This window comes from Coenobita brevimanus, chromosome 92 (assembly GCF_032717465.1).
Source record: "Coenobita brevimanus isolate Jiangsu-jjx chromosome 92, ASM3271746v2, whole genome shotgun sequence".
Taxonomy (NCBI): Eukaryota; Metazoa; Arthropoda; class Malacostraca; order Decapoda; family Coenobitidae; genus Coenobita; species Coenobita brevimanus.
The window spans coordinates 7163744-7178958 of NC_137045.1; the positions used below are offsets into that span (position 1 = coordinate 7163744).

At 41.0% G+C, this 15215-nt stretch overlaps 1 protein-coding gene across 2 annotated transcripts in view; it reads right to left on the bottom strand.

The window, feature by feature from the left end:
* LOC145412223 (6-phosphofructo-2-kinase/fructose-2,6-bisphosphatase 1-like) overlaps positions 1–15215 on the bottom strand; it is a 132021-nt gene that overhangs the window by 41961 nt on the left and 74845 nt on the right. Inside the window, exons 1-5 of one of the 2 annotated variants that reach the window (XM_080282155.1) lie at positions 12630–12683; positions 7042–7167; positions 4189–4310; positions 2852–3025; positions 758–911 (exon numbers count right to left, since the gene is read on the bottom strand). In XM_080282155.1, the coding sequence (XP_080138281.1) occupies positions 758–911; positions 2852–3025; positions 4189–4310; positions 7042–7159 (568 nt within the window). In that variant the 5' untranslated portion in view covers positions 7160–7167; positions 12630–12683. Of the gene's footprint in view, positions 1–757; positions 912–2851; positions 3026–4188; positions 4311–7041; positions 7168–12629; positions 12684–15215 lie in introns of those variants that run through there. The other variant, XM_080282154.1, reaches the window with a different exon arrangement.

The following is a 15215-nucleotide window of genomic DNA, read 5'->3' on the forward strand; positions in this document are numbered from 1 at the left end:
GATAATGCTGGTTTTATGTGTACGGCGCGTTGGGTAGAGCAAGTGGAGATTGTCAGGTGTGAGGGGATTGAACTTGCTGGTGAGTCTCTTGAGTGTGTGAAAGAGTTTTGTTATTTGGGAGACATGTTGTGTGCTGGAGGTGGGGCTGGAGCTAGCTCTGTGGCTAGGGTGAGAAGTGGTTGGAAGAAGTTCAAGGTGCTCTTGCCTCTCCTGACATTGAGAGGACTCTCCCTATGTGCTAAGAGGTCTTTGTATGCAGCATATGTTAGGAGTGTAATGTTGTGTGGTAGTGAGACCTGGGCAGTAAAGGAGGAGGATATTCACAGGCTCAGACGTACAGAAATGACAATGATTAGGTGGGTGTGTAGTGCATCCCTGCATGCAAGGTCTGGGGGGGCTGGGCTTACGATGGAAGAGTTGAGAGGTAGGATGGGACTGGAGTGTATTGGTGTTGTGATGAGGAGAGGTAGATTGAGCTGGTTTGGGCACGTGGAGAGGGTGGGGGATGATAACTGGGGGAGGAAAGTGAGATGTGTTAATATTGGGGGTGAGGTTATGAGGGGCAGACCGAGAAAGACATGGGAGGTCATTGTGACCTCAGAGTTATGGGACTGAAAAGGGAGGCTGCAATAGATCGTGCAGCATGGAGAGCTGCCATTAGGTGACCAAGGCCGACGCATGCAAACAAGTTGGAGTCTAAAAACGAAACCTAAAACTTTCTCATGTCACACTACCAGTAATACTAAATATCTCATACCTGTGTCATAGATCTTCATGAAGCTATACTGTGTCTCTTTTTCCTCATCAAGTGGTTCATATGAGATACGGTAGTGTTCAATCCGCTTGAGAAAATCTTTCACTGCATCCTCCTTTTCCATGTTAGTGTAATCTGGGTTTGTCACCTTGCACTCCTATATTAAAGCACATATAGTACAGGTATTAGAAAAAAAAATAGTTATGCTGCTGTACTGTTTCATCAGCTGCATAAAATACATATTCATATAATTTTCACAGACAATGAGTATAGCAGCATTTTCAAGATTACCATTACATAGCTACCTAATGAAACTGTAATGTGATTTGAATCTATCACTTTATTATATAAAGAAACTCTAGTCGTGGCGCACGACTCTGAAGTTGTTATTATCGTACGCTGGCAACTTACCATTCAAAAGTGTGTCCGATTTCATATTATACACGAATCATATTACAGTAATCCCCGTACTATCCGGACGCCCACTTTCCGGACATCCCCACTTACCGAACATTGTGGGCCTGGACCTTCGAAACACAAAAATGGCCAAAAAAAGAAAAAAATCTCAAAAAAATCCGAATTTTTTCCCACCTGTAATTTGAAATTGCCGCGCGGTGCCGAACAACTGTTACACCACGGACCCTCCCCCCTTCCTTCCTCCCGCCTCCCCTATCAGGGTTGCCATTTGGTATTTTTCATTACCAAATATGGGCCAATTTGGTCATGAAAAATTCGTTTGGTAATGAATCAAAGTAATGCATTACCAAACGGATTTTTCACATGTATGAGGATACACAGGATGGAGATGGTGGATTGTTTGTTCTCTCTCTTAATCTGCTAACATACATAGCGTGAAAATAACCGAAACGCTGTGAATTATACGAAGAGTGATTACATGTATTTCCACTTGTATATATAATTAGTGAAGAATAAATGCTAGCTTTACGAATTTGGTAATGAAAAGTTAAATTAGGTAATGAAAATTGAGGAGTTTGGTAATGTGGCCATTGCGATCTGGCAACTCTGTTTCCCCCTCACACCAATCAGTTATTGCCTAACTTCGATCGTGAGTGGTAGCATATCATAATGGGAGCCACAGGTGCTCATTTTTTTGTGAATAAACTGCAATATCTCGCCACTAGACCACATGGGAATTTACAATATTGTGCAGTGTTAAGAAATTAGAATTTAGAGTGCAAAGGATTAACTGTGGAGTGCAAATGGCAGCTGAAACTGGCCTGGTGCAATTAACAATGTGCAGTGTTAAACAGTTATAACTCACAGTGCAAAGAATTACTGTAAGTGCAGCACAACACTGGATTACTGTACGTGCTTCAAGAGCATTTTCACCACAGCCAAAACCTTACAAAAGGCCGCCACAAACATGCTGCAATTACCCTGGATGAGGTACAGTCACTCTAATTCCTCATTCTTTGGTTCCTTTTCATTTATTTTAAGCTTTATGTCCATTATTGGTGTGAATAGGGTCTTAAATAGGTTTAAATGTGTGCTATGCATGTCCGGTAGGGAGTTATTTAGGTGGCTTTCAAAATTAGGCTGGGTTAGGGTCCATAAGTACCAGTCCAGGAGCCAGGGACTTGTTATAAGTACCCAGAATGTTTAATATTGTATAAACTCACCTCTAAAACCACATTCTCTGGTTCTATTGCATTTATTTCAGTCTTTTATGTCCCTTATTGGTGTGATTTGGGTCTTAAATAGATGCTATGCATGTCCAGAGGGAGCTGTATAGGTGTTTTTCTGAGTTAGGGTCCATAAGTACAAGTCCAGGAGGCTGGGGCCCACCATCCAGACAGGACCACTTTCCGGACATGCCTTTGGCTCTATTACATCGGATAGTGGAGGGATTACTGTATTATGCACGAACATATTATACACGAATATTATTATACACGAACATGTTATACACGAATCACATGCACCTCATATTATACATGAAATCAGATGCACTTCTGAATGGTAGGTTGCCAAAGCACGATAATAACACCCTCAGAGTCGCGCACCGCGACTATTGTCAAGGATGAAGGATGTGGCAATATTTCATTAGCAATAGCACAGGCGTTATCCTTTTATTACCATGATATTGGTTTCAATGATGGTAGGATCATTGCAAATAGATTCAATGAAGAAAAGTTTATAACCCATGCGCTGGCAAACAACATGATGAATCAATTCTCGACGCTCCATATTGGTGTTGGTGGCATCATAAACAGCTACCATCCCACCAGACTGCAAAAACTCACATACATCCTGCAAAAAACATATACAGTACAGTATTATCACAGTGAACCCCTTCAATTTGATGGCTTTTTTTCTTTTTCTTCTTACCTTCCAATACTTTTATCCAACTTTTGAGTGACTTTTTAAACTGGAGGGATTAAATGCAACCTTTGTTGACCAATACAGCACCAGATTTCTTTACTATGTTGTGTGTGTGTGTGTGTATATATATATATATATATATATATATATATATATATATATATATATATATATATATATATATAAAATCATCCATTTATTAGCCAAAATAGAAAAATACATCACTGGAGTGAAAGCATTACAACAGTGTACCATACAATATGTAAAATACTGCACTGATAAATATGGCCACTCAACACAGCTGTGAATGAAACTGTTCAGATACCAAACAGATAAAGAACATTGCTGTTACTGCAGGCCTCTGGCTCACTCAAATGAACCTGATGAAATACTGATACAGTATCTGACCATTTAAACTGTCCTTACCAGATGGTCTTCTTCTGTTAAGAATTACAGTACAGTGTACTGTATTTTGAAAAAATATGTTGCTATGGTGTGATGAAAGACATTACTGTGATAACACTGTGGAATGCTTGTGAGCTGTACTTTATGTAGTAATGATGAAAATAGATGTGATGGCCATGCCACAGTCTGACAGGGTAAACTCGTCAGTCTGCAAAGGTTATAATAAGGACAGAGCAATACAAGTGCTCTAAGAAAAATCAATACTTTCACATGATGCAGCACCTTCCACAAGTGATAAAGAGCACAAACAATATTATCAAATGAGAGCTCTAATGTACAATCATAGATACAACTGTCTTCCCAGTTCTGTTCAAAGAAAATTTACACCTGGTTAAATACAGTACAATGAAAACCCTATCTCTACTAGTGCGTTTCAAATGGTTCATTTTTTCTTTATCTATCTGTCAAATTTTGGGAAGATAGTTGTGTCTTTGACTGTATGTCATTTCATACTAATAAAATACATTAGCCTATGTATATCCAGAACACAATATATTACTGTAATTGTATGGGAAAAGTTATTTTATCATATCCATAAAAATTTACATTAGTAGAATACTGTGGTACAACACCAGCTACTTTCTGTTACCATATTTCATAAAGCTTGCTTCCCACAATCTACTAACCTGGAGTGCATCAAGAGCACACTTGTTCCTAATGTTGGTCCCTTCTCTGTTCTGGGGATGGAAGAAATCATGGCCCTGATAATCCCCAATGGCCTGGCGTCGGTAGTCACCAACATTGAACACTGCAAATCAATGAGAAACAACATTTACCGGTAGTTCTTCATCATTACTGACAGCCCATTCATACGTAAAACACTGTAAAGGTGAATATGAAGTTTGGCACCAGACAGATCTGGGTTACACAACAACTGCTACTTAATTTTTCAGTACTGTATTAATGTTTGAGTAACTAGCTTCTACACATTCCATTTCATTAATCAACAAACACACAATTCCTAACAAACTATTTTCCTTTCATGTGACATGGATACATATACATCAGCTTCCTGAACACAAACTTGTAAGAAATAGAGAACAGAAGAAATAAGTGCAATTCAAGTTACTTTTGAGAAACACTTTCTGTACCAATGGTGGATGCATTTGGGGAGGCATGTATCACACCATCCCCTCACAACAAAATTTCTTGTTTATATCTTCATCATCATCACCATGTGTAAAGCTACAGTACTGCTGCAAAAATGACTTTTACAACTTCCTCTCCTCTTACTGATTGTTGGCATGTCTCATATCAGCCCAGCAAATTGCATTAATGAGTTTCATCTCGACATGACTGGTCCTTTAAACAGGCAGCAGGTGGCTTTATAATATATACCGGTATATATATATATATATACTGTATGTATATATATATATATATAGATAGATAGATAGATAGATAGAGAGAGAGAGAAAGAGAGAGCCTCTGTGGTACAGTGGTAAAGTGTGCGTTCTTGTACAATGAAGAACGAGGGTTCGTGCCCCGCCAGGGTCATAAACCTTGGGAGCGTTTTTCAGGCCACATGCTGCATTGGTGGACACAATGGGTGCTGTGGTGGAACCAGTGTCGCATACTATAAAGTATGCTTGCATCCAGTCGGCTTGCGCAGGCCAATTACACTTGGTTCACAGACTATACACACATCCAAAGCCACTCTAACACTACAATTACACTTACAAGCACTTCTCACCCTACATACAATCTCTACTAGACAGCCTAAGCCACTTGGTAGAGATACATTGGCTGTATCGTCCCAACTTCGGTCGGGATAAGCTGGTCCTGCAGTGGACACTCAAAGGGCTGATGAGATGAGATGTGGAGAGGATGGAGGGTGAAAGACTGACGAAGAGAGTGTATGTGAGTGAGGTGGAGGGAGGAAGAGGGAGGGGGAGGCCGAGGATGAGATGGAGGGATGGGGTGGAGAGGTATATGAGAGAGGGGTGTGAGTTGGGAGCAGGGCAGTGAAATGGTGGGGGACAGGGCGACTTGGAGGCGATTTGTTTGTGGCCACCCCAAACGGGATTGAGGCGTCTGGCAATAGATAGATAGATAGATAGATATATATATATATATATATATATATATATATATATATATATGGCTATCTGTCTGTTTACTTGTTACAGAAATTAAGGGGGAACTATCCTGCGGGCTTCCAGGGATTCTAACGGGTAACTTTCTACAAAGTTAATGGTATGGTTTAAAGGTGTTAAAGTGGCACCCATGATGCCCAAAAGTAGAACTAATCAGATCAACTTGGTGGAACCTGGTAGCCAATTACTGCAGAGTTTTTAAAGTACTCTTATAACCATACAAATATTATAACTTTAAACTCAAGTCAACATGGTGAAACTTGGTGACCGGGCTTGGGTGGGTGTGGTGGGAGAGGGTGGGACAGCATGGGTGGGTTAGCAGGTGGGTAGTGGGATAATAGGTCCATGGAGATTAGATCAATTGGGTAAATAGGCCTATGGGAAATGTATCCTTGGGGAAATGGGCCCAAGAGGGAAAATGAGTCCAATGGGTAAAAAAAAATGGGACATCAGGGATTGTCCCCCACCATGGAGTGGCCCTTCAGGGTCCTGGACAGTGCCAATAAACACGGTCAGTTTTTTACACTGGCAATGCTGGGAACCCAGCTAGTATTGTATACTATACAGTATTACAATTTTCTTTTAAAGCGCTATACTTCTGCACCATTATCAAGAGAACTAAATCATTATCAAAGGAACTAAATAATTATTAAACATAAGAGCACACATCACTGCAGCCAAGGAGGAGGGGCATGTGGAAAAGGAAAGACGGAGGGATTAATTAGTGAGAAACACGGAAAGGAAATGGGAAACATTTTGAGATGATGAAAAGGAAGAAGATAAAAGCCAAGGAAGAGGAAGAGAGTTGGGGGGAGGGTGCAAAAAATGGGATTAGGGGTGAGACACAGTAAGATGGATAGACAACAAGGAAAAGAGGTATAAATGAGGGTGGCCCACTGTTGCTGCACTTGAGACATTCATAAAGGATGGTAACAAAATTTTAGTATGCTGCAATAATCTGTAAGAAAAAAATTATTATAAGCAGAAATCAGACTGTATTTATCACTAAATATTCACTCTGAGTTAGTGTTTCTGTTGAGTGCCTGGGTAGTTATAAGTCATAAAAAATTATGAACAATTAATTGTACACACAATTTAAAGCATTCAGTATGATGACATATTAGTTTAATCTTACTACCTCCAGATGACTGTATTCAACTTAAAAAAGACTTCTAAGTTGCTTCTGAAGCAGTTAATGAAGGCTATATATATACTGTATAGCTAAGGTTAATCCCTCCAGCTGCAGGTCTTTCCTTGGTGAGCAAAATCGTCTGGAGACAAGAACAATCGACTGAGGAATACGTCTTTGGACTGAAAGAGTTAACATAAAGAAGCTTTACGACTACTGACCCCAGAGTATGACAATCCACGATGGTAACTGACCTTTGGTAGGGAGGCCAACCCAGTTGAGGTAGCGTGCAAGCTTCATGGCGATATAGGTCTTGCCCCTTGCAGGCAGCCCCACCATTGCCACCACATGAGGGATGTTCACGTAGTCCATTCCAACTTCTGGAAAGAAGTAATAGTAAACCAGATAGAATGGCATATATGCACCATAAATAACATTAATTATAATAATCAAACTACATGACTGTTGCATAGGTAAACCATAACATCATGTCATAATTATACCATGTCACTACTGATTTCTTTATGTAAAATGTGGTCCTTTTACTTCCACACAGCTTGAAAGTAGACAAAAATTCCCTTATACAACACAAAACAGATATGTAGCGAGATACGAGATAACACAGTACAAAAGATGGCAAATGTTGTGCCATACTGCCGCCTGTAAGGATATGTATGATAACTGACCAATGAATTATCATGGAACATGACATGCCATATAATAATATCCAGTGAAGTAACCTTCATCTCATGTGAATGAAAGTGTGTGTTTTAACGACTGTATTATATGCCACTGTAGGAAGGGTGAGACTTGAAAAATTCTCTAGTTTCCTTCCATTACCCATTTAAAAAAAAAAATAAAAAAAAAAAAACAAAAAAAAAAAAAAAAAATGGGGGGGGGGGAGACAGGGAACAGATTGTATGTTTGACAATCTTAGCCCTATCTAAAGAATGGAAAGAAGATTAACTGCTCAGGCTTTCTAGGGTGGATATTTCACAAGAACCATCCATGAGGTGTAGTGGTGGATGGGTGGGTGGCGGACCAGACAAAACGTTCTTTGCGTAGCCACTGCATCAGCTAATACATGTGTTTAGCAGTGCTCCAAATTGAACACACTGTTGGCATAATCAACAGATTAGCACTGCTATCTATCTATTGCCAGACGCCATAATCCCGTAAGGGGTGGCCGTTTGACTTTGAGTTACTTGTTTTACGGAGAGGGGCACTAACCCTCCACCAACCCACTTACTGACACGTAGGGAGCACGTATGGTTTGGTTATATGGTTACCACCCAGCTAACCCTGGAAATATTAGAGAGGGGGATTATGCCCAAGGGATGTGTTAAGAGGTGGTGGTGGAGGAGGAAGTTACAGGTTGGTGATGTCCTGGGAAGAGTGAATCCAACATTCCCACACACTACAGCAAACTTCACTCAGTGTCTGAATTATGAGATTTATGTACTCAAGCATACATACTATCAGTTGTCAAAGTATTTATTCATACTGCCAACAGCATACAATGAACCTCTAAGGGCCTTTGGTCACCCTTAAACTGTCTGGCAGTGGTCATAATAATATGCATAAGAGGTCAGTGGTCCTCAAAACATTTCACAATCACCTCTCATTACTAATGTTTGCTCATGGAAATCGAAAAAAAAAATCTAAACACAGCTCATAATGTTATGTAATGGGTTAAAACATCAAACAACATAGTGCAATATACAATTACACCAAATGCTCAAGATTTTTATCCTCATGTGAACATCACACCTTAGGCATTGGTCTCTTCTTTCTTAGAGGGAAAGCAAAAAAAAGGGAGGGGCTTTCTGATGTTATATATCTTCTCTTTCATCTATTATAGGAAGAACACTGATCGTTCTTACTCCCTGGGTTTCCCTGTTAGACTACACATTTGAGTAGCAGGACAAGAATAATGGTAGGAAGAAGACTTACATGAAGTATTCATTGCATGGTCATTGACTCTGTCATACATGGTTGCAGATTTCATTATTCTAGTTAACACCAGATGATTTTATTCGACAGAAAGTCATAGGATTCTGAGACACGTTATTTTTGCTAAGGTCCGAATTCCTCCAGGACACAACCAGTATCAGCCATTTTCCATGTAGGTCAGGTCCCTAACTTTAATGTTAAGTGAATAACAGCATAAGTGAAACAAACTATAATGTTCTTACTTGGCCTAAAATTGTCATCTCTCCATCCTGAAACTTCAGTTGTAACAATAGACTAACAATGAGATTTCATGCTAGTCATGTAGAAGTGCTAAGGAAAGGAGGTAGCGCCATAGCATTGACCTATTCTACAGTCGAGCTACGTGAAATATGCTGCGAAAGGACGAAAACCTGGGCCCAGTTACAGTAAAAATAGTACAGTCTAACACGAGGAAAATAAACGTCTGGATGTCTGAGAGCTGACAATCTGAGTTATGTCCGGTCAAACATATTCTGAGTGTATGTTTGGCCATACTCCTGCGACAGCTTTTGCTATTGGAATGGGGGTGGCAGGGTGCCAAGTTTCATTATTCATCAGTGAGAGAGAGAGAGAGAGAGACCAGGTTGATGTCACCTGAAAGGATGTCTCAGGCAATATGTGCTCCTGCGATCGTGTAGGCAGTGAAACAGCCAAGACCTGTATCTCACTACGTCTTGGAAACAGCCACGTTCCTGGCACGGCAGAGCGCCCTCGAGAGAAAAACGAACAAATGACCTTGTAAATGAATAAATGTCATGAAGTCTCCTTTGCCAGCGAGAAGACAGCTTCATACCTGATCTTTGTAAGTTTATTTTCCGTTTGTTTCTCACAATGACTACTTTATTTTTTTCCTTTTTTTTTTTTTTACCTCATTCAGATTCCAAACCCATGGCCAAGTGTTGAAACCAAGGAAACTCATTCTTGTCTTACAATTATCAAATTTACTGCAACCATGAATCGTTATTCAAGTTGTGGCCGTGGCTCAGTTCCCCCCAACAAAAACAAGGCCATCCATCCATCCATCATCCTGCCTTGCCCCACGAGGAGCGTAGGAGCGCGAGGCTAGGCATGTTGGTCCCGACATTTAAGAACTACACATAAGCCAATTACATCATCACTGCCATCATAACCCAACTTCTCACTGATATATGAGATGGCGAGGGGGAAGTTAATGGATTCATATAACGCACTCTCTTTAATTACAGCAATAAAAAGGTTCTTTCCTATGCCAAATAATAATAATAATAATAACACTCAGACGGTATCAAGAAAATGATGAAAATGAAACGTCGAGAACTCAAGCCCCCAGCTGTTAAGTGTTGCTCGGTATGCATTCACCAAATCCTTGCGCACTAACCATACAACCTCCATGACCTTGCTGACCTAATCAGTTCACCGTCACTTCAAAATGCATCACTGATAAATGATTGGTTGAAATCCGTACAGGGTTCATGTGATATCGCGTCCACAAGGATAAACTAAGTCGACCTCATATGACCTTGACCTTTGACCCCTTGAAATACCTGATCTAATCAGTTTATCATCTCTTCATACTGCATCACTGAAAAAAGTTTGATGGAAATCCGTCGATAGGTTCAGATATCTCACCCACAACAGTCTTACGAATGCACGAACCCACGCACGCACGGGGGAACAGACCAATCACTTAATGCCTCCTGCACCACAGGTGGGCGGAGGCCCAATGAGAAACCCAATTGTACTGAAGGGGTTAAAGAGGCATGACTTGTGGAAACAACGTTCCAAAGTGAAGCTGTTTACCTCTTCACTAAGTCGATGTATTTTGTCCAGACAACCTCCTGACGATTACATTAAACTTTCTAGGGTCTACAAGGTGGCAAAAAGGACAACAGAAACATGTGACAGTATCTAATGTGTTGCAGTGACAGCTCAGTCGGCTAGTGTGGGCGAGGCTGTGGCAGTGGGAGTTGGAAATAAATAATTGACGTAGGGTACACACTAATAACACTGAGCCGTCCTCACAACACGAGATATCGCCCGGTGGCGTGTAAGTGTAGCGTTACATATGGGCCACCTTGAACTATATTTTAGTGATGAAGCTATTGAAGGACAATACAAAACTCCTTCAGTTCAGTAAATCACTTCTAAGACGAATAAAAATCGTCCGGAAACAGCAAGAAAAAATGACAAAACCAGGGGAGTTACAGGGGCACATAACGACCATGCAAGAAGTGACACAATTAACTTCTTTGTTACGATAATGTTCTATTATATTTTTTTACTGTTTAGACAACTGTATTAAATTCTGTAAGAAAAAAAAAAAAAAACGCCATCGTACGGAAGGCAAACCCCACGACTGGTCGGGAAGCTTGACCATGCAAAAGTGATGCTGTTTAAGGATGCACAATGCGACTCCGACAACGACAGGCAAAAATAGTGCCTGACGAGAGTACATACGTGAAAATATAGCCGTTCTTCCTTCTTCTCCTCCCCTCTTCTTCTTAACAAAACAGGTGCTCAGCGTTTCCCTTTTATCAGGCCTGAACTCGTCCTGAGGTAATTCTTCAGGGAAATCTCTTCCTGGACTATCGCAGCCTACCCTCGGACCTCAACACCTCAAGGGCGTAACAGCTAAAAGCATTGATTGTTACCGTTTTTAGATTCGGAAATCGCTCGAAATTTCATGGTAATCAATAACTCCCCCTTCCATGGTTGTCACTTAATAACAGTATCAATCAGTAATCAATATTTTAAAATCCTGCTTAAGTATAACTTAATTCTTAAGATAATTACACAAACTGGGGAATAACTGGTACTTAATAAACCATTAAAATAAGTTATCTGAAGTCTTGGGAATGCAAGTGTTGAGAAGGGGAGGGTGGGGTATGTTCTTGTTTCGATTATTCTCTCTCTCTCTCTCTCTCTCTCTCTCTCTCTCTCTCTCTCTCTCTCTCTCACACACACACACACAAAGCTAGTCCGTACAGTTCGACTGGGATACACTTTGTCCAAAAAAGTACGGTAATCTCGCGGTATGTCCAATTAACATAAGAAAAAAACACGAGACAAAATATTCAAGTACAAGGGTAACTGTAAGGCCTTTGTCTCGTGAACCAAGATTAAATCCCAAACAAACCAACGACGTAGTATCATGTGAACGCCACATTGCACGAATAAACAACCCCAACGTTTTTTTTTTTTTTTTTTTTTTTAATGCAGTGGAGTAAATACGTATAGCGCGGTACCTCTTCGGGTACTTAGAAAAAAAAATACATCTTGAGGTTACATTTGCTATCTATAACATTCTGAAGAACAACTTAATGAAAATAACCAACATGCAGTGCATCTCAGCCAAAGCTCTAAAAAAATATCGAAAAGGGCAAGACATTCAAGTCAATCTGGAATGATGTGCCAGGGACATAGCGGAATCATCCAGTAAGTTTTGTATCTGCTCATAATTCTCTCAGGCTCCTACGACTGACTCCCTGATGATGCAATCCTCCGGTCTTTATTACGGAGGAATACTAGAGCAGTTCCAACCATGGCAGAAATAAACATGGAACTGTGGGAACCAAAACAACGTCCCTTAACATCTTCATCCTGATGACGTTTTTAATTATTCTTGCTATTCCTGACGAATTTATTCATACTGGGAAAGGAATTTCGCAATGAAGAGGATAATGAAGATTACAGTACATCAAATTCATCCAGTTTATAAAGCCTCTCCTATGGGATATATAATTGCCCCATGGAAGCAAAACTAAATATAAAAGCTGTCATCGCAGTGAAAGGCTGAAGGCAAGCAGGCTCAACACGACCAAGAGGCTGATGTTTAAGGTCGTCGGCAGAATATGTGTGTGTGTGGACTCACCTTAGCTCAGCGCTGCTACTGTATGACCCCGCCACCAGACGCCGATACTAACACCAACACTCGTTATCAACACAAAACGCCCGTAAACTTCCAAATCGCTCCGGCAACTACACATTCGCCGCAATCTCTGAGGTGCCTTCGCGGATTACCCAAGGTGGCCACTGAAATCTATATTCTGTACTCGGCTTGGTCGCGAGGGTTGGTGCCCCTGGTCAATAGTGTCGCTTATCACCACAAGAGAATCTAAAAAAAAAAAAAAAAAATGTCCATCACCAACTGCTAATTATTGAACTTTCAATCAAAGTAAAGTTTACAACAAGCTTCTTATACCAAAGCTTTGGTGCAACAGTTGAAGAATACTGGAGGTGGGCACATGAAGCACCATGCATCACTCTGAAGACTACTTGGTCGCGCCGCCACTTGTAACATGACTGCCACCTACCAATAACAAAAATGCCTGTTTTCTAAGATAACCATGATATGAAAGATTTTGGTTATTATTCATTACATATATATATACCGATAATGTGTAAGCATGTTTATGTTCGTGAAGAGAAGCTGTTTGGTAGATTCTTCAGTCATTTTGCAAAGTGTCTGTGCCTATTTTGTAAATGCTACGCAGTGCTGTCCACTTATTGTTCAGGTCACTAGCAACTGTTAAAGTTGCAGTATCATTTGTTTCAATGCGAAGTACAACAGCAATGCTTCTGTGAATTTCACCTGGTATCTAGCGCACACAAATGTAGGGACATTTCACAGACACTGTTGGCATTAAAAACTCTGGACATCTGCTTTGCAGTATGAGAAAAGCTTTTTAAACTTTCACAAATTACAATTACACTACAAGTGGTGGTGCTGTACACCCTGGGTAGAGCAGGTGCAGCGTCCACCACAGGAGACAAACCACCCCATATTTCCCTGTATCTCACCATACGAAGGATCCTGGTCCGACCCTGAGAAGGAGCTGCCTACCACAGAGAGTCACTGGATCCCTGCACAATACATGAATGTTTGTACTGTACTGTACTTGTAGAACAGCCCCACAGAAAAAGGTGCTACTTGTGCCCTTCTCGGCCAGCGTTAAGCAGCAACAACCTTACTACACGTCACGTTGCAATACAATTCTTGGGCTCATTTTACTAAGATCACAATGTATACTGCAGTAATGATGATGATAATGATACGAGTATTATAATAATAATTTCTTACATGGTTGTCATAATGAGTCAAAATATACATTCTGCTCCTAATCTAACTTATACTAAGGGGGTCAGTGCGCTGGCCCTAAGCACTGCTACAACAATGACACCAACACACCCTACAGAGGCAAGAATGGTGGGTGGGCAAGAGGGTGACCCCCTGATCTTTTACACACTCAAGAGAATTCTAACCCACTATGATGGCCATGAGTTGCCGTAACAGAAGACCGTCTGGTTTTTCTTTGTGTGTGGCCAGTACCATATAAGATCCATAGGGTCGTCCGCAAACAGAGCCCCATTAGAACCTCACCTGGTAGTATCTTCTGTGCTCAGGGGACGGCTCAGTCTGCTGATGTAGGCATGGGTGTGGCAGAAGGAGCAGAATATGAATAAATGTTGCAGAAGACACCGATAACGCTGAGTCGTAACTGCAACACACAATAAATCCACAAGCGTAGCAGATGAGGAGCGTCATATAAGAGTATGTACAGGGCCAACCGTTTATGTACAATACGTGTTCTAGCGGTCGGTCTGCACACGCCTGTAGGATACCAACCCGGCATTTCAAGTACACCTATAAACAGTCAAGCTCCAGGTTTATATCAGTGGCAGAAGTGGTGCATTTTCCTTGATTTGCATCCATCAGACTGGGACTGATAAAACCAAATAAAGCACTGAAAAACACTGATCGGCCAGTGTTATTAGTTAGTGTAATACAGCGATGGATGTGCATGCCTGATCTGTCTCTTGATATTGTAATAACTACTAAGACAGTTCACCATCAAAGGCATTTCATATACGCCAGAGTCTTTATCAACAACACGAAAAGTGAGTAATGAAAAAAATTATCTCTGTGTCTGATGACTTATGGATATATACTCACTAAGGAGGTTCTCGAATTACCGCCAAATAACCACACAGGCCTATTTACAGCCGGCATGAGTCTGAATACTGATATCCTGATACCCTACCAGCCAAGCATCATTGTCACCTGGTCAGGCGACGAAGGTTCAGCAGCTTGTACGACTATGAAAAAGGAGCCAGTGTGGTGGTGGTAGCAGTAATGGTGGTGGTGATAGCAGTAATGGTAGTGGTGGTGGTGTAGTAGTAGTAGTAGTAGTTGCAATCTTAGGTTCATCTGAAACGTGAACCTAGTGGACTAGTAGTAGTTGCAATCTTAGGCTCATCTGAAACGTGAACCTGGTGGATGGCAAGCTGAGGTTGTCCTCCCACAGTCCACCACCCTCATTTCGAAGGACAAGGAGGAAATTGGGAGTCGTTTATATAACCCAGTAGATCTCTCTGTCCGGTCATATCAGTGCCACCACATGAAGGCATCCCTCTCCAGCATCGAAGCCAGTTAATGTCCTAGAATGCATTTGTATAT